Source organism: Sceloporus occidentalis, unplaced genomic scaffold (assembly GCF_023333645.1).
Source record: "Sceloporus occidentalis isolate IW3139 unplaced genomic scaffold, rSceOcc1.0.p SCAF_20, whole genome shotgun sequence".
NCBI lineage: Eukaryota > Metazoa > Chordata > Lepidosauria > Squamata > Phrynosomatidae > Sceloporus > Sceloporus occidentalis.
In genome coordinates this window covers 6,602,057-6,628,597 of record NW_028317000.1, presented here as the reverse complement: position 1 = coordinate 6,628,597, position 26,541 = coordinate 6,602,057, and the positions used below count along the sequence as shown (strand labels likewise).

Here is a 26,541-nt window from a genome sequence, read left to right as displayed (position 1 = left end):
AGGCAGTCTTAGGTTTCCAGGTAGGAGGCAGGGATGGTAGACCAAGAAGGTGTTCCTATGCAGCTGTGGGGTGGTGGTCACCCAACGGGATGTCAAGACGTCTTTGTCATATCAACCACATCTTGGCCAGAAAATATCTGTGTAGGACAGAGAAGGAGTTGAGGGCAGATGATTCTTCCATCATTCCTGTCTGGGGGGCTCATTGAAGATTCTCCAGTTCAGCCTTTAGACCACAGGATATGGATATGGAATCTCCATGGATTAATGAATGAATTCATTACATTTGTATAGTAGCATTTTCCTAATATGGCAGCCCAAGCAGGTTGAAGTTAAAATATTAATACAAATGCACTTGTTCTTCCACATTCGCTGGGATTAGGGGCACAGGGCCACCGCGAACGTGGGAAAACTGCAGATAACAACAGCACTACATTTTTACCTGAGAGAACACCTCTCTAGGAATCTCAAGGTCCTCCAGAGCAACTCTGTGGTCAATGTCTGACAGACACTGACCATAGAACTGCGCTGGAGGAGCTACAAAGGCCTAGTAGAGTATTCTCTCTAGGGATCTCTAGGTCCTTCAGTGCAACTGTTGGTTAAAGTTGACCGCAGAGTTGCACTGGAAGACCTAGATATTCCTAGAGAGAACATATTAATCAAATCCGTGAATAATCAAATCCATGAAAGTCAAAGCCGCATCCAAATTAAAAGAACGTCTATGTCCAGACAGTTAATATTCAAAAACGGGGGTAAAAAGGAAAAAAAAACTCCACCTGCCAGTGGAAAGCAAGCAGAGGCCAACTGAATCTTCTCTGGAAGGGAGTTCCACAAACAGGGAGCAGCCACCAAGAAGGGTCTCTCCCGTGTCCTCACTAAACATGTCTGAGATGGTGGTGGGACTGAGAGATCGAGATCCTTTGGGGAAGATCTTAAAACTCAGGCAGGGTTATATATGTTCTTCCAGATAACCTATACCCAAATAAAATGATTATGAACATGTCTAAATGAACCAGTTTCCCACCATGTGAAAGGGATCTAGGAGTCCAAGTAGACCACAAGTTGAACATGAGTCAACAGTGTGATGTGGCAGCTAAAAAGGCCAATGCGCTTCTAGGCTGCATCAATAGAAGCATAGTGTGTAGATCAAGGGAAGTAATAGTGCCATTCTATTCTGCTTTGGTCAGGCCCCACCTGGAATATTGTGTCTAGTTCTGGACACCACAATTCAATTGTGGCGGGACTCAGTGACAGATCCTTTGGGAGGATCTTAACATTCAAACAGGCTTATACATGGTCTTCCAGATAGCCTATACCCAAAAAAAAAAATGGATTATGGACATATCTAGACAGACCAAATGTACCAATTTCCCACCACTCTCATGCCATCGTGTCCAAATGACACAGGTGCCAAAGGTCTGATTTAGTTTCCACTGACCACACATGGGAATGGTAGTCCCACAGTAAATCTGGGCCATTCCCCTGTTAATCCGCTTTTTAAAAAGTATCTCATATATATATATATATATATATATATATATATATATATATTTTCAAGATGTGGATAGTGGAATTTGTGGATTGGGCTGACTGTAATATGCCAGACATACCTGTGGCTCTTGGGGGAAAAGAGGTTGAATTATGGCTGTGGCATTCCCAGGGGACAGCAAAATTGAAGCAAGACCGGGAAGAGATTATGAAACATTGAGATCTAAAAAGTGATATTCAGCACCTCTGGGAAAAGGAGACAATTGTGTTGTTTCCAGTGGTGAGAGGTGTTCTGGGAGTTATTCCAAACCATAGCCATAGATAGGATCGCAGTAGGAGAATTACAATAACCATTGCTGCTTGGAACATGCTACATTGTGTGATGAAAGCTCACTGATTCCTAGATTGGTGGAGAGAATCTGAATCATTGATGGTCCAGAACTCCGATATGTAACACCTGATAGACCATGAAACCAATGGTCATCATCATCATCATCATCATCATCATCATCATCATCAGGCACAAGAGTTTGCAATTCATCACTAAGACAGTGCAATATCCAAGGGTTCAAGTTCTTGTTTTGAAACCTTGTGTATTCAGATCCCCTATTGCAAGATGTTCTTACTCTTTGGCACCCTTATGACAGGCAAGTGCAACATGCTCCTCTCCATAGCGGAAATACATTTTGAATTTGCCACATGTAGGTGAAGGAGTATTTTGTTTCAGTTGGGTAGAATTCAGATATAGCCATGTTAGTCTGTAGAATCGGTACACAGAGAGATCTTGGAGCACCTTTGAGATTAACTGAAAGAAAGAAGTTGGCAGCATGCACTTTTGTAGACCAGTCTACTTCCTCAGATGCATTTTGTTTGTCTGAAGCAATTACCAGAATCCACCAATGTCTTTATATGAGAGATAGAAAGAACTTGGGATTTGTTTGGTGTGTTATTTGAAAAAAGAACGAGAAAACAAAATGGACATACTTAGTAGTCATATGGGTCAGTATGCGAGGCACTGATCATGTTGGTTCTTATCAGAAAAGACAAAGATCATAGAATCATAGAGTTGGAAGAGACCACAAGGGCCAGCATATATATGCACTTAAACTGTGTGTGCTTTCTATATGCTGTGTTATGTAATTGCACATTTCAGAAACGTACATATTTTGATGACAAATGTGACATAGTTCATATTTAGGTTCAGAAAGTGAAAAGGTGGCACCTGATTTAGTAAAGTCCCATAATAAAGTTGTATGACATGGAGGGAAATGGGCAAAATCAGGGGTTTAAACAGCGATTATCCCAGGCAAAATGTGAGTTCATCACTATTAAATAGGCAATAAAGACGCCAAAAAGAGACAATACACAGCAACAAATCATTCATGGGGGAATCCCAAAATAATTTGTTGCTGTTTATTGCCTCTTTATGGCCTCTTTATTGCCTGTTTAATAGTGATGTGTGTGAAAACCTTAATTGCGAATTTGCGTTTTGACTGGGATAATCGCTGTTTAAACCTCCGATCTCCCCATCCGATTTTCACTGTGTGATAAAGTCCTTAGAAATGTGAAATGCATAAATGTCATCCTCATCCCCATTTTCACGAGTCCAGACCAGAGTCCATGTTGCTTATTGCAATCTTTCAATGTGAACTTTCCAACAGTGGAAAAAGGGGTATGCATGGACGCTATTCCAGCATCATCCAAGGTCTAGACTGCCATCCATCCTGACACAAATGCTGCGCTATATGTGGAAACATTCATCATCTTCTCCCATTGCAGGGTGATTATGTAACAAAGTTTGCCTCCAGGCCAGTGGTTCAGGCAGGCAACATCTTGTCTCTGGCGCTTGGCTACAGATATCTGACAGAGCAGGAGATGGTGGCATTGACTCAGCATAAGGTAAGAATAGAGGGAACAACGATTGGATGAAACCCAAACGGACATAATAATAGTGCTAAGCACTGTTTAAGCACATTTATGTGAGTCTTTCAGGCTATGAGGTCTTGTTCTAGAATAGTTTATTCCTTACCTTTCACCAGCAGCTGTGGCTGGCATCTTCAGAGAAAACTTTATGAGCAGTTTACAATGTTTTAGCCAATTGCCCCCAACAAGCTGGCTGCCCATTTTACTGAGCTATGGAAGGATGGAAAGCTGAGTCAACCTGGAGCCCTTCAGATTTGAACTCATAATATTTTGGCTGCAGACATGGAACATTGTCATGACATTTATAGTGCGCCTTTCCTTTATGCGGGGATCTGTTACGGATCTCCCCGCATAAGGGGAAAAACACATATGCTCAAGCCCCATTAGAAGTAATGAGGATCATGCATGTGGCATGGTACGGGGTGCATGCCACGGGCACGTGCCCCATTACTTCTTCCAGGGCACGAGAGGAGGTTTTCCGGCATGGCTTCCAGCGTATGCTGGAAACTGTGTATGGCGCGTCCATGTATAATGCAGGCACGCTGTACATTTAGGTGAATGTTGTGGAAATATAGAGGAAAGCATGTAGGCTATAGATCTACCTATTTTGTTCCATATGATGCTAAGATCTGCCCATCTTCTTATGCTGTAGCCAATGAGCATAAAGGTAGGAGGGAAGTCATGTTTTCTTCCGTCCAACAAATGACATGACAATATTGTGATGTCATACAAGGGCATCCTTTGTATCATTCAATGGTAAACAGGCTGTTCATTAATTCTGCATTATCACCTGAAATAGCAACAGATACCTTTCTTGATATTATAGGTGGGATACAGACCGCCCAAAAAGGGAGGTCTCCCGCTGCCCTGATTTGCTCCGCGAGGGAACCGAAGCGGACAAACTGCGCGGCTCCGTCATGGAGCAAAAAGAACCTGCAAAAAGCAGGTTCTTCTTGTGGCGCCTTTGTAATGCTGCAAGGCACCAATGGCGCACTTGCGGCATCACAAAGGCACCAGGACGTGTGGATGCTACATGTCTGTCATGTCAAAATGGTGGTGCCCGTATGTACAGGGCGCCGCCATTTTGATGCCCTCGTCACGTGTGAGGAGCGAGTTGCGTCTGGAGGCGCCACCCTTCCCACATAACGACAGCGCCCCATATGGCCCATCTGTACAGCGCCTAAGTGAAGCAAGTGGAAAACCCTTTTTCTTTTGTAGATTTTGTGGGGGTTTTGGGCTATGCAGCCATGTCCTAGAAGAGTTTATTCCTGATGTTTCGCCAGCATCTGTGGCTGGCATCTTCAGCATCAGGAAATGTCAGGAATAAACTCTTCTAGAACATGGCCACATAGACCGAAAACCCCACAAATATCTATGGATGGCGGCCATGAAAACCTTTGACTTCACACTGTAAACCTTCTTCTTTTCTCCTAATAATGGTACACTCCATTCCTGGATCACTGGAAATTCATCAGAACATCCACAGTGGGAGTGGGAACAATATTGGCCCTCTCTGTGTGTGGAATGTGTATAAGTATAGCTTATGTGCATGTATGTCTCATTTTGGATGGGACACAGAGGGGGAGAGATTTTTGCTCTTTGCTTTCCATTTTTGCATGCCTTCAGTTTGACTCTGACTTATGACAAGCCCTAGTCCAGGGTCTTCTTGGCAAGGTTTATTTTGAGGAGGCTTGCCGTTGTCTTCACCTCATTATCTTCATTTGCCAGGTATTGACACCAGACTGGCGGATCCGTCTCATTAAAGGTGCGCCTACACAGGGATTGCTCATTGCTTCTAGTCTACCCACATCTGAACTGTTTGCTTGCTTAATCCATTTCTACTGACTTGCTTAACCACATAAAACTGTCAAACATCTAACCAAGCCGCCGGTAATTTTATGCCAAGCTTTGGTGATTGGGATCACCTTAGCCATGCCTCCATGATGCTGCATTGAAAAATGTAAATAAATCACATGTTATTTTAGGCATGTTAGTGGGTGCTTATCATACATTGACCCATTCTACTAAACTTCCTCTATGTGGGCACTACTTCCTGTGTGAGAGTGCCTCGTTTTTTCCCCACTTGTTGTATTTCCAATCAAAGGGAATAAGTTTCCATGAACAGGAGCTAGGAATGGTTCAAAAGCAAAGATGGGGGCAATGTGGGTAATGCCGTGATTTATTGTAATTACATCGTACCTTATGTAATTGATTGTATGTTAATGTGTTTGTTTGGCATGTTTGATAGGTCTGATGTGTTGTAAAACTTTATATATATATATATATATATATATATATATATATATATTAAAAATAACAAAAGCAAACAAAGAGATGAAATGTATTTCCTGTTGTAGATCAGATTGAACATCTTGTGGACATCCAACGACTGTTTGGGACCCGCTCTTCCAGCAGAGAAGGATCATGGACGTTCCTCTCTAGCAACAACCAAAGACCACAGTTGTCCAACCTTGTTGTGGGTATTTGTCCTAAGGAAATTTCCAAACCTACACAGTAAATTGTTATATTTTATTTTATTTTTCTGGTGAGAGGACGTCAAGAGACAGTCTAGGGAGTCAGAGTCACTTGGCAGCCTTGCGTTCATTAGTCATAACACTAGAAGATAGGAGCCAGTTGGCATCCTTTGGAGAAATGACGTAGAAACATCACTGACATATTTTATTATATTTTCATCACTCAAAGGGGCTTTTCATTAAATGAACTCTGAATATACCCGAGCAAATTGTCTATAGTGGAGATAGGAAGCCTACGGATCTCTAGATGTTTTGGGACTGCAGCTCCTGGATTTCTTCATCATTCACTATCCTGGCTAGGGCTGGTGGGACTAAAAATCTAACACCATCCTGAGGATGCCTTATTTCCCATTGATTTCCATGAACACGAGCTAGGAATGGTTCAAAAGCAAACATTTCGTATTGTATTAAGCTTGGAGATGATGGCTGTTCCATTTAGCAACTCCCAAACCTTCCTGTGGGGTATTTCCAAAGTGTTGCTCCTCAGGGGTCTTGTGAGGCTGACTCATCTGCCTACCTGACCCACTGCTTCCAGGATTATGGCAGCTAGCCTGGCAGGTCCCAGTTATGCTAACAACACTATGATTCCACTGTAACTGTCATGGCTATATCCTGCCAAGAAAACCCTATGATTGGTTCACCTCAGGGTTGCCATAAATCAGAAATGACTTGAAGACACCCAACAACACCATCTTAAGGCAACCTGAGATCTGTTGCTGGGTGAGGCACTAGAACTCTCTGACTGAGAAACGGAGCACCTCTCCCTAACCTGTGACCATGGGAGGGGTATCATGGCAGATAAAAGGAAGTCATGGTGTTACACCTGTGTAGTGGAATGGAGACCCAGATTGTGAATGGTTTGTGTGAAGTTTGTTGTTTAATCCCAACTATAGTAGGTCTATTCATTCCCCCCCCCCCACCACCACCCTCCTAGCCATGAATCAATACCTGCTCTAGTCTGGCCAAATAACAGGATTCTAGCTTGTTGTGACTCCTATGAGAAGAGACATTAGGAGCTAAAGTTTCTCTGTAGAAACCCTCCCATTTAATGAAAGCCGAAGACACTGACACTGTTACAAACTGCAACATTTAATTCATTCCTGGGGAAAGAGTTTGGAAAAAAAGAAACGAGAGGTAGCAGTGTTTATACTGAAAGCACAGTGAAAGCTAAAGGGAGACCTAGGTGTTACATGCTCTTCTTCAAGCCAGACAGCCATCCATGATGCTGTACTTGTCGAAAGTGATGGAGATACGGCTTGTCCCAAAGCCAAGGAAGCAACGCCTCTTTTATCCATTTTCCTCATCAGGCAGGTTGAGATGTTTTGCCAGAGATGTCTCCATACTTTGATAATCTCATGACTGTGTTTGAGTTGTCTTCTCTCTTGTGCCCTTCAGTAAACTTGCATTATATCAGGAATAGACAATCATATTGGATGGTAATCGTATTGGATGGTAATCACAGTCACAACATTGTGTCTACAAACATTGGTGGAATTAGCATACACCATACTATGCTTTTTTTAATCTCTGTGTTAAAGCAACAGGAAGAAGCAAATTTGACAGATCAAGTAAAGAACAGCCCGAAGCATTAATTCCCGTCTACCAACATTTAACTACTCATATTGTTCCATGGAAAACAATGCCTATCCAACCCAGCGTATTTGTGAGCAAAGCGGACAAATTCAAAAAGTAACTCTTTGACTGAAGGAAGTTATGTCCCAGTTAAGCCTTCACAATTAACCCAAATAACATAGTCATTATGCCATTGTTAAACGTTTCGGAGCTAAGGTGTTATTAAATTGCCAAGGCCCGTATATTGAGAAAGTTACCTGAGTTGACCTTTTCCTAGGAGAACGGTCTGAAGTAACTGGATATTCTATGACCCACATGTTGTTTCCAACAATATATGTTTGCCTCTTTAATATTTTACAAACTGGGAGAAAGATCAACAGAACTAGAAGGGTGATCTTACAGAGGAGGAAACATGAAGTACATTTTGCTGCATGCAAATAGGAAGAGCTGAATGTTGGTTATAAGAAAATGAATGAGATGTCTTCAGGACTGACATTGGCCCATTGTTTGCCAAGTCTTATTTTTCCCGCGAGGAGATGCTATTTCGGAGCTTTCGGACAGGAAGGGGATGCCTGCTTCTGTTGATCCTCAGCTGCTCCACATGGTTTCAGTGGGCATGGTTTGGGATCCTGTTTCGATATGCATTGAGGAGGGTTATCCTTGCATGGCGGCAGGTTGATTGAACACTGGGACTGCTGGGTGGACATCCTTCGGTACGTTCTGGAAGAGATGTTTCTATTTTAAACATTTATACTATATTTAAATACATTCAATCCTCCTTATCCATGGATTTTTTATCCACAGATTTTTTATCCACGGAGTCAAGCATTTGCGGCTTGAAAAGATTCCAAAAAAGTATAAATCCCAAATAGCAAACCTTGATTTTCCATTTTATATAATGGACAGCATTTTGCTCTGCCATTATATATAATGGGACGTGAGCATCCATGGATTTTGTTACCCACGGGGGGTCCTGGAACCAAACCCCAGCGGATAACAAGGTCCCACTGTATCTCTATTTTAAACATTGCATATTGGAGCTTCTAATCCAGTTCAACCCAGGCATTTGTAGCAGAGATGGAACAGAAAGAACGCAGCAGAAGAAGATTCAGGATTCCATAAGATGGTACTATAGCACTTACAGTGGTATGAAACGACATTATTTCTATAGTGTAGATGTACCTTAAGAATTTACTCCAGTCCCAACCCATTCAAACCTGATGGAAACATCATTCAACCATGCTCCAGTCACCAGCAGAATGGACCTCCCTGTCCCTATGCAGATGAGGCCCAGTAAAGTAGGTTGGACAGGGAGAGTTACTTTTGTGGCAATAGTTTGTTGTGGGTTTTTCAGGCTGTGCAGCCATGTTCTAGATGAGTTTATTCCTGACGTTTCACCATCATCTGTGGCTGGCATGTTCAGAGAATGCTGGCATGGAAGAGAGCTGGATATATATATACTGTGTGACCATATATACCCCACTCTCTTCCATGCCAGCATTCTTTGAAGATGCCAAAGCCACAGATGCTGGTGAAACGTCAGGAATAAACTCTTCTAGAACATGGCTGCACAGCCTGAAAAACCCACAACAAACTGTGGCTGCCGGCCACGAAAGCCTGCGACTTCACATTGTGGCAATAGTGTTAAAAATTGTGACTAAGTACCAATTGTGAATACGGAACAGTTACCTAAATTTACTCACCTGTAGCTATTTTGTATTCACATTGACACTATGATAGTATCTTCTCCCTCCAATCCACCTTACCAGGCATGGAGAAAAGGAGGACCATTTTGCTGGTGATCAGATAACAGGTCAATGATATATCCATCTGGTTGCGGGTTTGGGATTCATTCTCCTTTTCTTACATGAGAAATGAATACAAACAAATATTATTTCTGAACTGCCGCTGCAGTTCGGGAAAGTCTGCATTGTTAATATAGAGTTCCCGTTCTTCTTTCATTATTCTTATAATCTATCCAACAGCTCTACCGATCACAACTCACCTGGTCTCACAACAAGGAAGAGACGAACACACAAGGAGCCAAAAGATGAGCTGCAAGAATTTCTCAAAGAGTCTAATGCTTTTAAAGTCTCTTTCTCTCCCATCCACGAAACACCACCACCCTTTGTGTCTGGACAGTTTGGTTAAAAATACTAACCGAAACCAGATTTAATTGCACCTTTAGATGAGCTTCTGTTTTGCTTCAGCGGAAATTGTCCCCCTTTCCCATTTTTGTGACATTTATTTGACAGTCGCTGCAATTTTTTAGACCCAGCCCAATGAAAAATACATGGTTATGGTTCAGTTGTCTGATTAGTTTGTGACATAGACTTGATGGTAAAATATGCTTGTATGCTCATCTTGTGGAACATCTAATTTCTGGACACATCTTGCCCTTTTATTTTATTTACTATATTTATACTTTTATACTTTATCCAATTGATAACAAATATTGTGGGCTATATTTCAGAGGAAGGAACTGGCAAATCACCTCTGAAGATTTCTTGCCTAAGAAAACCCTATAAAACTCATGGAGTCTCTATAAATTGCCTCTATAAGGCAACATGGAGGCACAGGTGCACACACATACGCATGAGAAGACAGCGCACAGTCGAATCGGGCATTAAGCCCTTCAATGCGAGGGCACGGGAAACTCATCCATTTGGCCCATGTAGACATGCGCTAAGACTGTGGGAAATGTCAGAATCCACCTTCAGTCAAGCCTTCAGGGTGTATTCTGGCAGATAGATAGATAGATAGAGAGAGAGAGAGAGAGAGAGAGAGAGAGATAGATGGCATTCAGGGTGTCTGCTGCCAGATAGATAGATAGATAGATAGATAGATAGATAGATAGCGATGGATAGGTAAACAGACAGACAGATAGACAGACAGGCAGACAGACAGATAGAGGGATGGATAGATGGATATAGATAGATTGATAGATAGATAGTAACGTGAAGAATAAGGGGGGATGCCGCCATGGGGACTAAGCCGGATGGTCACGTAGGGCATGCTCACATAGGGCCTGGCAGTCGGGCAGTTTATGAGGGGTTGTTGAGAATCTGATACCCAATCTGTATACAGCTTTAGATCTCTACTTGGTAGAAGAGACAAGAACCAAATGCTCAAACCCCCCCCCCCCTCCTTCCTTCCTACAGATCAAAGGGAGGAATGCTACTTCAAAGGCAGGAGAGTTGGGTATCGACTCAAAGGGGAGGGTTTGGGGGATTTTAAAGTTCTGACTCTATTGGGGACCCTCAGTTTCGACAAAGACGTGGCTAGAATACTTAATCCCAAGTCCTCCAATAAACTTTGCTGTACTATCTGAAGGTTGTTGTGGATTTTTGGGTCAGAGTATTTCCGAAGTCTCACAGGAAAACAGGGTTCGAATCTTCATCCAACCATGAATAATCACTGGAGAAGCTTAGGCAATTTGCACTCTCTCAGCATCAGAGGAAGGCAATGGCAAGCCTCTTCTGATGAAATTCCCCCAAGAAAACCCTAGAAGAGGGTTGGCATACGTTGGCATTGACCTGGAGGCACATTGCACTAGCAACAAATACTACATGACTGCAAAGTCACCTTCCCTTTCCCCAACAGGAAAAGGAGATGGAGTAATAATATTTTCTGAGTCAGGAAACTTCCCTTTGTGGATTATTCTGATTTAAATCACTCTCGGTTATGTAGTTTTCCTCCTTATTTGGCTTATACACATCGAGCCACGTAATCCTTACTTTCATTATTTTCTCCCATTCTTTTAAAAATCAGTGGCCAAGCTGGTTATTCTGGAGATGAAGCACTAGGATTGTGCAAGACAATATAAATTTTAAGGTGTGTGTGTGTATGGCTGTGCATGAGTCAACAGTGTGATACGGCAGCTAAAAAGGCCAATGCAATTTTAGGCTGCATCAATAAAAGTATAGTGTCTAGATCAAGAGAAGTAATAGTGCCCCTCTATTCTGCTCTGGTCAGGCCCCACCTAGAATATTGCATCCAGTTCTGGGCAGCACAATTCAAAAAGGATGTGGAGAAACTGGAGCCATGTGTCCAAAGGAGGGTGACTAAAATGGTGAAGGGTCTGGAAACCATGAAGCCCTATGAGGAACGAGTGAGGGAGCTGGGGATGTTCAGCCTGGAGAAAAGAAGGTTAAGAGGTGATATGATAGCCCTGTTTAAATATTTGAAGGGATGTCATATTGAGGAGGGAGCAAGCTTGTTCTCTGCTGCTCCAGAGAACAGGACACAATGGAGCAATGGATGCAAGCTCCAGGAAAAATGGTTTCCACCTCAACATTAGGAGCAACTTCCTGACAGAGATATTCGACAGTGGAACAAACTCCCTCAGATAATGGTGGAGTCTATTTCCTTAGAAGTCTTTAAGCAGAGGCTGAATGGCCATCTGTCGGGGATGCTTTGATTGAGAGTTCCTGCATGGCAGAATGGAGTTGGACTGGATGGCCCTTTTGGTCTCTTCCAACTCTACGATTCTATGATTCTATGTATGCATTCTTTCTCAACCCAGCTCCATCCATCTGGAATCCTTCTGCAGTGTGGACACACTCTATGTATGTGAAGTCGAAGGTGTTCATGGCCAGCATCCATAAGGTTTTTTGTGGGTTTTTCTGGGTAACTCCTGACATTTCACCAGCATCTGTGGCTACTCTGAAGATGCCAAAGCCACAGATGCTGGCGAAAAGTCAGGAAGAAACTCTTCTAGAACATGGTCACATAGCCCAAAAAACCCACAAAAAATTATGGATGCCAGCCATAAAAGCCTTCCACTTCACATAATTATAATTAATTTATTGTTTTTCAGGAACCGAGGCAGTGATCCACCTGTTTGGCTCTCTTTCAGAGATCTTAAATCAGAGTGGTTGAGTTCATTTTGGATAAATGAAAAGTTACCTTAAGGTCATCCAGATCCAGGGCATCGTAAGGTTAGGAAGAACACTCAGAAATATGGCACAAAATGTGGAAAAACGTGTTTCTCAAGTGTTGAGAAACCCTGACAAGGAAAATCCTGGAATGATGAGAATCTTTGCAGTTCAGGATTTCTTCTATGTGAAATTCACATGGGGTTGATCTGCACAGAAAACAATTTTTTTTCTGCCCAGAGAATCATAAAAACCTAGAATCAAAGAATCATAGAGTTGGAAGAGACCAAAAGGGCCATCCAGTCCAACCCTATTCTGCCATGCAGGAAATCCAAATCAAAGCAGATGGCCATCCAGCCTCTGCTTAATGACCTCTAAGGAAGGAGGCTCCACTACACTCTGAGGGAATGCTCCACTGTCAAACAGCCCTTACTATCAGGAAGTTGCTCCTAATGTTGAAGAGGAATCTCTTTTCCTGGAGCTTGTATCCATTGCTCCAGGTCCTAGTTTCTGGAGCAGCAGAAAACAAGCTTGTTCCCTCCTCAATATGACATCCCTTCAAGTATTTAAACAGGGCTATCATATCACCTCTTAACCTTCTCTTCTCCAGGATGAACATCCCCAGCTCCCTCAGTCGTTCCTCATAGGACAGGTTTCCAGGCCCTTCACTATTTTAGTCGCCCTCCTTTGGACACGCTCCAGTTTCTCAATGTCCTTTTTGAATTGTGGGACCCAGAACTGGACGCAATATTCCAGGTGGGGCCTGACCAGAGCAGAATATAGTGGCACTATTACTTCCCTTGATCTAGACACTATACTTCTATTGATGCAGACTAAAATTGCATTGGCCTTGTTAGCTGTGCAGCCTGGGCAGTATAGATCTACAATTGGATTGATCCATGGATTTACTTGTTATAGGAGTTTATCACACTGGGGCTGATTTCGGCATTAAAGAGAGATTAAAGTGCATAGAAACAGTAATGCAAATGAAGCAGAAATGGCAAGTAATTGCACGAATGATTATCACATGCAATTGTGCAAATAAAGCGATATCAGAAATGCATTGTCTCTAAAATCCTGAAAGTAAAAAGATGTGCATCGATGCTTCTTTGTGACCACTTTAATGGTGGGTTTTGTGCGACGTGTGTGAAATCGTTATGCGTAATGACGCAATTTTTCCAGGATATTCACAGGATAAACTCCTGATCTCCTTTGTGTGATAAACTCCATAGTGAGTCCTATCCTTATTTAGGTCCCATTGATTCAATGTATCTACACTGGGATCCTCAACCTGATTCAGGCATATTTCTTTAACCTTTGTTTTGTGTATTTTCAAGCCCAAGTCAACTCCGTGCAGTTTTCAGTTCAGACTATGAATTCTTTAAAAGCAATCCATGAGAAGTATCTGTTTATTAAAAAGCCGTCAATGGAATTAAAGCAGAGTTCATTCTTCTGGCACCAGTAAACAGGTTCTGCTTCTACAGTCAAGAAACGTATTTGTTCTTACCAAGGGCAATTCTGGTCTTTAAACAGAGGCTGGATGGCCATCTGTCAGGGATGCTTTGATTTCCTGCATAGCAGATTGTGGTTGGTTTGGATGGCCCTTGCGGTCTCTTCCAACTCTATTATTCTATGTTGTACTATAGAGAAGGAAGTCAAGCCAAACCAGGTGTGAAAACCTTGGATTACCTTGTTGGTTAACCTTAATGATTCCTCTCCATATTTCCTAATACACATCTTCTATTTTCAGCATCCATGGCCTACATTCCCCCTTTGCAAAACCCTTCAGACTATTAAGCCTGAACGTACAATAGACCTTGTAATCACATTTTCCAGTTGTACCTTTGACACCTACTAGACCGACAAATGCCAACATGCAATACTGTTTATTTACTCACTGTTATGGAAACCTTCATTGGGCAGATGCCTTCCAATCACGCCGAAAATTAATAAGGATTAGATTGGCTAATTGATTGATTTAATTAATGCATGGACTTACTGCTCTGTACCATGAGATCCCTATATCATGAGGCTACAAGTAAAATCTATCTATATATCTATCTATCTATCTATCTATCTATCTATCTATCTATCTCAATTAAAATAATGTAAGTAGAAGAAACATATTAATGGTGTTAAAGAGCTTCTAAAAGGTTCAAATATTTTAAAACCATGCACTTAAACATTTTGGGATAAACCATTTAGAAATCAGGTCTTCAGATATATTTTTAGCTGGTGCCTAAATGAAGGTAAATGTGCATGACAAAATGTATGGATTTAGAAACCTCACAGCCATAGTTTTATCCAATATGCATATATTTTATGGTTTGGATTATTTTAAATTGTCTGGTTTTTAACATATCTGATAACTATGGCGCAGTACAGATGCACCAAATGCGCCATGCTGATGGCGTACTAGGTTTAAAGGACTGGGCGGCAACTGCATGGTCCCTAACCCTAGTATGGCGTGGCAATGTAAAAATGGCGATGCCCTGTATAGATGGCCACCTTCATTGTTTTACGAAAGCACTGGGTGGTGTCCGCACGGCGCCGTGTGGTGCTTACGTAAGCAGTGCTCCAGTGGCGCACTAGTTACGCTGCAGCCATGGCTTAAAGAGAACCCGCTTTTTGCGGGTTCTTTTTCTGCCAGCAGGAAGCTGCGCAGTTTGGCGGCTGCGGCTTCCCTCCGGTGGAAAACTAGGCACTGGGAGGCCATCCTTTTTGGATGGTCTGTACTGCTCCTATGTCATCAATATCCGTAGAAGCGTAATAGTGATGTAATAGTACCACTCTTTTCTGTTTTGGCCAAACCTCACAGGGAATATTGTGTCAGATTCTGGGCACCACAATTGAAGAAGGATGGTGAAAAACTGGAGCCCTGGTGTAGTGGTTTGAGGATTGAACTCTGGCTCTGGAGACAAGGGTTTAAACCCCAGCTTGGCCAACCTACTGTGTGAGCTTCATCAAGTCTCAGCCTCTGAGGATAGCAATGACAAACCCCCTCTGAAAAAACTTGCCAAGAAACCCCTGTGATAAGTCTTGCCTTAGGGTCGCCATAAGTCGGAAACGACTTGAAGGCACACAACAACAACTGTAGTCCATGCCCTATGGGAAGTGACTTAGGGAGCTGGACATGTTTAGCCTGGGGAAGAGAAGGTTAAGAAGTTATATGATAGCCATGTTTAAATATTTGAAAGGATGTCATATCGAGGAGGGAGCAAGCTTGTTTTCTGATCCTCCAGAGAGTAGGACCCGGAGCAATGGATTCAAACTACAAGAAAGGAGATTCCTCCTAAATGTTAGACAGAACTTCCTGACAGTGAGAGATGTTCAATAGTAGAATATACTGCCTTAGAGATGGGTCAAGTCTTCTTCTTTGAAAGGTTTTAAGCAGAGGCTGGATGGCCATCTGTCAATGGGGATGCTTTGATTGAGAGTTCCTGCATGTCAGGAATTTGGACTGGATGGCCCTTGGAGTCTCTTCCAACTCTATGATTCTATGGTATTTTAGTTTTCTATTGTTATTTATTGTTACAAATTGATTTTATTGTAAGACCTTAAGGCATCCATAAATATGAAAATATACTAGCATGGAACTATGGCTTGCGGCTATAATCTTTCACAATGCCAAATGTGAATCCTGATCCTAAGCACCCCTTGCGATCGATCTCCTCTATCTTTTGCCAGGCCCAATAAATCTGTCATATAGGTATATGAAGACATGAGAGCTGTTGATCAGATAGAAAATAGGTGTGGAAAGATGAAGCCTTTTTCTAAATTGAAAGAACAATCCAGTCGGGTTTGTCAGCTTTATCTAGAATGTGGAATGTAATCCTTCATCATCGTGGAATGTAATCCTAGATCAATTATCTCCTGTCCACAATGTTCCAAATAACTGAGATGCTATGGAGTATTTACCTAATTGACTGCCTACGAACCAAATGAAATGGCAAAGATATGCTGGGAGCGAAGGGCTCTGGGTTTTATTGACCTTAAATGGCATTAGCATAGAAATGGAAAGAAGCTCTTGGTGGGGCAGGACATAGCTGTTGCAAATCAAAAAGTGGAAGGCATGCCAGTTAAATATGGTTTATGTTATCTGTGGGCATTCTGGTGAATCGTTCTTCATACCTGAGGTGCCCTCAAGAATTTTAGCAAGGGATTGCTTCAGTGTATGACTGTATTTGGACATCACGGGACACCATGTTTCCAACATCACAAGAAAACATGGAGTTTTTTTGGACATGGGGGTTAAGATATCCATCCATCCATCCATCCATCCATCCATCCATCCATCCATCCATCCATCTCTTTATCCGTTGTTGTCGTTCTGTGCCTTCATGTCAGGTCCGATTTATGGTGCCCCTAAGGTGAACCTATCACAGGACCATATCACGTTAATGAAAACCTGTTCAGAAACAGGATTTAAACTACATTTAGTTTTTTTTAATGCAGGAAGTTTTTCATGCGACATTACTGCCAAATGCGAAAATAAACTGAAGGTAAAACAGAGAGAAATGGCAGCTTTAAAAAAACTTTTGGGACGTTCCGAAAGTACAAAGCTGCCTGGTTTTTTCCCCCGTTTTATCTTCGGTTTCATTTCGTGTTATTTCACTTTGGCAGCAACGCCTTGTGAAAAACCTCCCGCCTTTGCAGGTTTTTCCCCCTAATTTAAATCTAGTTTAGATCCCATTCCTGAACAGGATTTCGCTAGTGTGATAAGGACCAGAGAGTCTTTCTTGGCAAGATCACTTTGCCATAGTGATCCTCTGAAGCCAAGAGAGACCCAAGGTCACCCAGAGGGTTTCATGGCTGAGCAGGGAAACAAACCTTGGTCTCCAGTGTCCTAATCCATTGCTCAGACCACTGCACCATGCTGGCCCTCATCCGTAAAGAGCCCCTTTCTTGTCAACCATCAATTCCCAAAGGTTTGCTGGTAGAAAGATCTTTGGGGTTTATCATACAGGCCCCTGGAACGGGACTGTCGCATTACAAAAGGGGGCATGATGGGAACAAGAGGCAGCATAGAACACTGTTTACCGCAAAGGAGAATGCCACAGCCAACATCACCAGAAGTTCCCATCGCGTTCCGGATGCATCCCAGAGGGGGCGATTTTCAGAAATGCTTCTAAACCATTCCTGAAAATTGCCTACTAGGGAATGCATCCAGAACGCGATGGGAACTTCCGGCGATGTCGGCGTCGGTGTTCTCCTTTGCGGTATACAGCGTTCTATGCCACCTCCCGTTCCCATCATGCCCCCTTTTGTAACATGACAGGCCCATTCCAGGACCTGTGCGATAAACTCCATAGTTTGATAAAAAAGCAAAGAAGGAGCCATCCCAGTCCCCTTAGAAAGAGAGTTTCAAAATCCAAGGGCAGCCCCAAGAAGACCAAGAAGGTGGGATAGAGAAAAGATCCTCCAATAAAGCTATTAATGCTTGGCTAGGTTCATACGATAAGATATGTTCCAAATGATTAGACTGTATGATATTTTAAGCCTCTTTCCTCTCTTCCTCTTTTTCATCTTCCTTCTCTTCCTTTTCCTCCTCCTCTTCAACATTTGTTCCAGGTGTAGCACAGGAAGTGGCTTCAGAAAAATTGTCTCCTACCTGGTGTGATCATTCCTACGTTCGTATTAGCATCTCAAAGCGGACCGAAGAATGAAAAAGATGTTCTTCTGGAAATACCTCATCATCCCCACACCTGGTAAACCCTAGCAACAACCAGCCCTAGCAAATGTTTGAGTCATCCGCCCGACTGATCCAGGTGTAACTGGGTAGCTGTTTCTTCACCTGATTTATCGCACCTATTTCCTGGGGCATCTCCCCATGTTTACTTGACTGCATCTGTTTCGTCAGACTCACCTAAACTGGGCAAACCCTATCCAAAGAGGTCATGTTACTCAGTGTTTGAGATCGGATTCAGTGTGTTGTGAGTTCATTCCTTCTCGTTCTCTCAAACACCCTTTTTTGCTCCTACTCTCATGAAATTAAAATGATATCTTTGTTTCTCTATACAATTCTGACCTGGGAGGGCTGTAGGTGAACAGGGAAACCACCTAAAACATTGTATCCCTTCAGCTTCTTATTTGAGAAGGTTTCTGGCTGAAGGCTGGATCATAGAATCATAAAGTTGGAAGAGACTCTAAGGGCCATCCAGTCCAACCCCATTCTGCCATGCAGGAACTCTCAAACAAAATATACCTGACAGATGGCCGTCCAACTTCTGTTCAAAGACCTCCAAGGAAGGAGACTCCACCACTCTCCATTGAGGGAATGTGTTTCACTGTCCAACATCCCTTACTGTCAGGAGGTTCCTCCTAATGCTGAGGTGGAATCTCTTCTTCTGTAGCTTGCATCCATGGATCTGTGTTCAGAGTCTCTGCAGCAGCAGAAAACAAGCTTGCTCCCTCCTCAATGTGACATCCCTTCAAATATATAAACAGGGCTATCTTATCACCTCTTAACCTTATCTTCTCCAGGCTAAACATCCCCAGCTCCCTAAGTCGTTCCTCATAGATTAGTTGTTAGAATTCAGATCTTCTCGTTCTTCCCTTGTGTTAGTGGATTATAGTCCTTTTTAGGGAAGGAGAAGCAGCCTTCATCCCTGTTGGATGGGAGGACAGCTGTTTTCTATGGGTTTCAAGGGGGAATTGCCTTGGGAGCCTTCTCATGGCCAGTCAGTAGTCAGGGGCTGAACCTAGAACCCCCAGACTGTCCTCAAATACTTGGACAGAAGAAGTAGACATTGTCCCATGAGCCGCCAATGTTACTCTGGTCGTGGAGATTTCTTCTCCATCACTACTCCTACTGGATTGCGGCTTGAACCTCCCTAGGAAGTATAACTGGCCCTTCAAAGTAGCCATTTTAAGGTTGGTGGGGTCTTGTCTTGGGAGATGGAAATATTCTGCCCCCCACATATCATGCTACTGATTTTTCCCCATTTCTGGGAAGTGACACTGAAGAAGGTCTGTTGCTTTCAGGCTTTGCCTGTGGACTCCTTGGAAACATCTCATCGGCTGTCTAACCAGATGGGACCAAACTGGAAGTAACATGGAGGCAGACTAGATTATTTTTGAAGTCCTTTTCAACAACAGACCTGAAAAATTGCCAAGAAAACCCTATGATAGGGCCATAGTAAACCACGGACAACAACAACAACAACAACAAATGAGTGGTATCCAATGGATGTGTGTATGCCTCTCCACTCATATATCCATTATGGTTCTCTTCATGTTCTTTCCTACACCCAGAAGAGGGGACTCCTGTTGTTTGTTATAACCAACGTTGTCATACTAAAACAATTGTATTTATCTTTGTGTTGACTCACTAGTTAATAATTGATTCAGTGGATCTTTGCTAGGTCTGACTAGCCAACAGTGTTCTAGGTCTCTCTAACAGAACTAGACATAGACCTATACACTTCAATGGGAAGCCTGCCATAGCCCAGTGGTTTCTTTACTATCTTCTCACTGTTCCCTTAACTAGGAAGGGAATCGTGACTACTTTCATGTCTAAAAGTGACCTCTTTCCACTCCTTTAATTGCAGGTGCTGTTTACAAGTTGTGGAGGAACCCACCCAGGGTTGGCTAATAATAATAATGTCACATGCCGACCTTCTTCTCCTTCGCTGGAATATATAGGAATGTCGCAAGCTGCTACACATCCGAACACCTCCTTGGTGCCACGGCCTCATGGCATGTTATAATTACACCCAACCCACAATTTGAACCTTCCCTCTGTCCTTACGCCTTCTCACACCTACAGCCAGGCTTCGACAAAACAACAACAACAACAACAACAAAAATGTCCGAGCCGTTTGTAAAAGTGGCAATTTTTAAATAACCAAGCAAACAAACATGAAAATAAAGAAAACCAGATAAAGTGTATTCTGATGTCAAGGCAACAGTCAATCCACCTGTGCCCAATAGGGTTTACACTCAGGTAAGTTGCCACTGATTTTCAATATAAGGTGATATGGGTCTACTCAGAAGTAAGTCCTATTGAGAAGTTGAAGGCTTTCACGGCATCCATAGAATTCGGTGTTTTTTTCCGGCTATGCGGGCGTGTTCTAGAAGAGTTTATTCCCGATGTTTCATCGGCATCTGCGGCTGGCATCTTCACTGGTGGGACAGAATTCTCATTTGGGGTCCTTAATTTTTAGACCTTACTTTTGCCCCCATCTCCCTATAGTTATACCTCCTAAGTGGAAAGACACCAATGGTTTTTAGTACCTTTGGCCAGAACAACTGTGAGCTAGCCTTGGTCCCATTCCCACTTACATTTAAACCAGTTTGTGATTTGCCTTCACTGCATGTTGGTGAATCAGTTCCAAAGCGGCCGTCATTCCCACTATCAAAGCAGATGTTTTATGATCCCCTTGAAATCACTTCTTTTTTGGCACAATTGTCATCAACACTAGTTTGCGCCTCTTCAAAATGCATGTCAATCATTGGTGATGTAAGCGGCAGCCCAGCTTGGGAACTATTTTTTTTAAACAACAGAAGATTTGATTCATTGGTTTTGCAAGTATTTGTCTCACTGAGCTGCCGATTGCCTGGCTTGCTACCCGAATAATTGCAAGTAGTTGCAAACTCAATGCATTGAATCTTCTATTAATTTTTTCTTTAAAAATATAATGCGTCCATAGGTCACACCACAAGCACAAAGGCAGTGCTGAGAGAAGGGAGGAATGGTAAACACCCCTCTGACATTAGTCTCTCCCCTCCAGAATGATGTGATTCAAATCTGTCATTCCCACTTGTTAAACATGCTTCGGAATTGTCTCCCCCACCCCAAAAACAAGAACTGCCAAAGAACTAGTGTTAGGAAAGAGCGGGTTTTTTTGCATTTGCATCGCTTTATCATGATTGAAATCTATCACAGTATAGAATCATAGAATCATAGAATTGTAGAGTTGGAAGAGACCACAAGGGCCATCCAGTCCAACCCCAATCTGCCATGCAGGAACTCTCAGTCAAATCATCCCTGACAGATGGCCATCCAGTAGGATCGGAACCGGTTTCAAATAGGAATGACAGTCATATACCCACTTCATCATGATTGAAATCGATCATAGTAGGATCGGAACCGGTTTCAAATAGGAATGACGGTCGTATACCCACTTCATTATGATTGAAATCGATAACAGTAGGATCGGATCTGGTTTCAAATAGGAATGACGGTCATATACCCACTTCGTTATGATTGAAATCGATCACAGTAGGATCGGATCCGGTTTCAAATAGGAATGACGGTCATATACCCACTTCATCACAATTGAAATCAATCATAGTAGGATCAGAATCGGTTTCAAATAGGAATGACGGTCATATAACACTTCATCATGATTGAAATTGATCACAGTAGGATCGGAACCAGTTTCAAATGGGAACGACGGTCATATGACCCGATCAGCAATTCACTTTAAATCATAGTGGGAACACTGCCCTTGACATGTTGGTTTCCAAAGAAAGCAACTCTCCTTTTGGCCACCCAACAGCAGTATTCTCCAATGTGCCTTTGCTTGATGCTGTGCTCGGTGTTGCATAATCTCACAACCGACAGCCTGTCTTTCTGGATTGGGCAATATCATTCCCCGAAAAAAGCAAATCATTTCTGACCTCTAGTGGAAACTTTCAAAACTAACACAAAGACATTACCGCTGGCTCTGGATATGCTTCTGGGTAAAATTCAAGGGGTTTGTGCTTAAACCCCTTAAACCCTTATTGGGTTAGACTGGATGTCCCTTGTGGTCTTTTCCAATTCTATCATTCTACGATTCTATGAGGATTTTATATTTTAGGCTGGTTGTGTTTGTAGTTATTGTCATCCCCCCTTCCTTCCATAAGTATTTTTTTTTTTAATAGAAAAATCTTATTTTACATGTGTAATTTTTAACTGTCTTATGTTGATTGCATGTAAGCTCATTTGAGCTCTTTGGATAAAGGACTAATATGACTATTTTAATTAATAAATAAAAACAATTGGAATGAGTTAGAGAAATTGTAAAATGTAGTGTCCCCACCAGAGGGCACTGCAAAACCACTGCAAAATAAGGCTTCTGAGAACTGAAAGCTTTTAAAGAAAGGTCTTTTAAGGGGTTCATCTTCACTGTAGGAATGACCTCCAACAGGTCTTGAGAAATCTCATTGGTTGGTGCCATTGGTCTTTGTCTGGCAACAGGAACATAGCCAGACACATCTCTGGCTGTTTTTTGTGGGTTTTTCAGGCTATGTGTCCATGTTCTAGAGAGTTTATTCCTGACGTTTCGTCTGCATCTGTGGCTGGCGTCTTCTAGAACATGGCCACATAGCCCGAAAAAAACACAAAAAACTATGGATGTTGGCCATGAAAACCTTCGACTTCAGATCTCTGATCCTCCACCTGCCACTGAGTGGCCAAAGTTATCTCAGTAGATAAAGTGTGAGCTTGAGGACCATTTTGGGGAGAAGAAATTCAGTGTACTTTCACCTATTCAGCTATTAAACTACACTGTGCCATAGAGCATCTTGGCCTGAGAAGCAACCATAACCAGAGAGTATGATTTGGTCAGTCTATCTTTATGAAACTGAGATGTGTTTTCAAAATTGGAGAGAAACCATTAGACTTGTTATCTACTCTACTGTGGTGTCTTGGTTTTGTGGCAAAGTACCCAGGGAAGAAAAGAGATAAATGTAAGTGATTAAAAATATGGGCTCAATCATTGCAAACAGTGATGGTGTAGATGACCCAAGGCTGTCCTTTCCCATTTTCCAGACAAGAATTATTCATCTTTGAGACCTTGAGGAGATCATCTGCACCTTTCCAAGGAGCAAAAAGTTGTTCTTGAGGGTATGAAGAAATCTCTCGGCTTCTAGGTGGGGCAGGCCATGCCTCTCAAATTTTCAGAGGAGGCCTCAGATCCAGACCTTTGGGTGGTAGTAGTACAGGGCACCTGTTTTACCAGTGGTGGTGAGGCATCATCTTAGGAATTATGGATAATCACACATGAAAGAAAGTGGTGTAGGTTGGGATGATTATACAATTCGCTTGGCCAAAGGAAGCTCACCCAACGACATGCTCTGACATTACGTTCAAGCTGAGGAGGAAGACTTGAGTTCGAACGGGTGGCGGATCAACCATCCATAGGGCTTTCCATACAATAATCGTCTAAGATAAGCTCTCTGTGGTTGACTCCCTTCTGGCTCATCCCAGATGATTCCTGCCCAGCTGTGTATTTACATTTCTTCTTGATTTTTTGTTTGTTTCATGACCTAGATTAGTCTAGGACCACAAAATAACAGAGAAAGTATACACAATAATGCCAACAACTATTCATAAGGGAAATCCAGGTGGAGGCAAATAATACACCAACGTGACACAAAGAACAATGACTTTTCATTGAACCGCACTAGCCACTCCAATTGTACTCTTGTCACCCCAGTTCACAATTTTCAGCTATGTGTGTGCAAAGGCTGCAATTCTCCTCTAACTTCATTCTTGAATGATTTAAGCAATTCTCATCCTGCTGTCAGAAAGGTTTTTGAAGAATACAGTGCTCCCGTGTTATACATGGGTGCGCTTTATGCGGACTTGAGCGTACGCACTCAAGCCTCAGGGAGCACACGGGGCACAAAGGGCAGTGCGTCCCATTTAAATGAATGGGGTGCACACCCGTGGTGCCCTGCATGCTCCGGTGCCACCACACCGCCACGGCGCCGCACACGAGATCCATTCAAATGAATGGGGCTCCAGCATACATGGAATTAGCCTTATGTTGGGGGGGGGGGGACAGAACATATCCCCCGCGTAAGGCAAGGGCCCACTGTATATACTGTTTGGGACTTACCATATACCGTTGACTATAAGTCGACCTCATGTATAAGTCGAAGGCAGGTTTTGGGGCCGAAATTATGGATTTTGATATGACCCATGGATACGTCGAGGGTAAACTTTAAGGACATGTAACAAAGAATGTAAAGGATGATGCAAAGGAAAGCGACGCAAAGTACAAAATTCCAGCAAGCATAACTATTTATGACCATCCTAAAGGCTGCATGTACAAGAGAGTAAATGGGAGGTCAGTGCTTCCAGGACAGATTAAACTTTTATCTTTCACTAGGAGTAGTTCGTTTTTACTATTTAAAGTACAGTACTCACATTGACCCATGGATAAGTCGACTCAGGTTTTTGGGGGTCGATTTTTGGACCAAGATATCTAGACTTATACATGAATATATACAGTATGCATGTGTGGGAGAGATTATTATGCATTGTGCTGTTCTTTCAATATTGCGGAGCTACTCTGAGTCCCAGTTCTGGGAAATGAGTGGGATGCAAATAATAATAATAATAATATGAAGTTGAATTGGGAATTTGGCCCTCCATCATGCAGAGAAATCATGGTGAGGTTGGGATGGGGGCAACCAGTTTAAATAGTCCATGTAGACATGGCCTAAATCTAAAATTATTGACCCCATTATTGACCAATTTCGCCTTCTGTCATATAGCTATAGGCAATAAATGATTCCAGAACCAGCAAGGATAGTGTCTCAGATACTTTACTGGAGAAACATGTTATGAGCAGAGGGATCCCAGTGGCAACAGGCTGATTTAAAAGACTTGAGTAGACATTTCAGCTGAGTAGGGACCTCTATGTATAAGTGGAAACTTTTAGTGTTCCAGTTCACATGGCAAGGGCCTATATAAGTTGCACGCACGTGCAGGTCAATGTTAAAGCAGCCATGAGGCTACTCTTCCCCTGTAACATCCTTTCAACCTCTGTGTGTGGCTTCAAAAATGACTTTTTAAAAGACTGATATGATAAGCTATGCCTGTGTACTCATGCAATAAACAGCGGAGGTGTAGGTTTTCATTAAACTTTAAAGGAACGATCCAAAATAGCTTCCTATACTTTTAACATGCAAAATAGACAAACAGCAGATTAGGGAGTAGATCATCTTAGAACTGCGATCCTTCATATGCAAGCTTTCGGTTTACAAGTGACAAAATAACCTGCTCCCTCAAACTGGCAACACTTTGAGATTCTTCCAAACCTTTATATTTCAAGGACAGGTTCTGTTGTTCTTCTTCTTTTCCATATTATTTTACTTGGCATAGCACGACTTGAAGGTTTTGGAAGTTGTGTATTGGTACATCTTACGCGGCGGGAAGCATCGGGAAGAGGCGGGAAACCCGCGCGACATTCCCATTTGGGGGGCGCTTGTTGGATGGCATCTGGACAGTGTGGGATAAGGAGGACGCGATGGGCTACTTTTCTCATCCGGTTGTGGCGGAGAACTTTTCGTGTCGCAAGACTCCTGGGTATTGCTCGGAAAATCATGTTTCTCAGCACACTTGGCGTCACAAGGCTCGGCACACTTGTTGGTGTTGCAAGGGTTTGGGGCTTTTGGAGTGCAGGGCATGCCTCCTTGCATGTTGCAATTCATCGCGCAGGGCATGCCCCCTTGCGTGTTGCAATTCATCGCACAGGGCATGCCCCCTTGCGTGTTGCAATTCATCGCACAGGGCATGCCCCCTTGCGTGTTGCAATTCATCATGCAGGGCATGCCCCCTTGCGTGTTGGAATTCATCGCGCAGGGCGTGCCCCCTTGCGTGTTGCAATTCACCGCGCAGGGCATGCCCCCTTGCATGTTGCAATTCATCGCGCAGGGCTCCGGGAACTTCGTGGCCACTGACGGCACATTCATGTACATGACCCTTGGAGGAGTCATCATCATGCACTTGGGTCCCGGTCCACACTGTGGCCCTTGAGGCGGGAAGCACTGGCCCCAGTTCTGGGGGTTAAAAGGGGTCATTTCTGTGTCGAAACCCTGGAACGACATAGTAAGAAACAGAGAAACATCACTAGCATCTGTATTTATTAGAGACAGAAATCATATTTGGAAATATTCAATAAAGTGAAGTCGAAGGCTTTCATGGTCGGCATCCATAGTTTTTTGTGGGGTTTTTTTGGGCTATGTGGCCATGTTCTAGAAGAGTTTGTTCCTGATGTTTCTCCAGCATCTGTGGCTGGCATCTTCAGAGAATGCTGGCATGGAAGAAAGTAGGGTCACACTATATATATCCCACTCTCTTCCATGCCAGCATTCTTTGAAGATGCCAGCCACAGATGCTGGAGAAACGTCAGGGATAAACTCTTCTACAA

The 26,541-nt window shown here is 42.8% G+C and overlaps 1 protein-coding gene across 1 annotated transcript in view; it reads right to left on the bottom strand.

Annotated features, from left to right (window-relative positions):
* Window positions 1-26,218, bottom strand: part of LOC149301844 (uncharacterized) — a 35,884-nt gene extending 9,666 nt beyond the window's left edge. Inside the window, exon 1 of the mRNA XM_089483599.1 lies at window positions 25,485-26,218. Coding sequence (XP_089339725.1) covers window positions 25,485-26,218 — 734 coding nt within the window. The remainder of the gene's footprint in view (window positions 1-25,484) is intronic.
* Window positions 26,219-26,541: the final 323 nt, after the last annotated feature.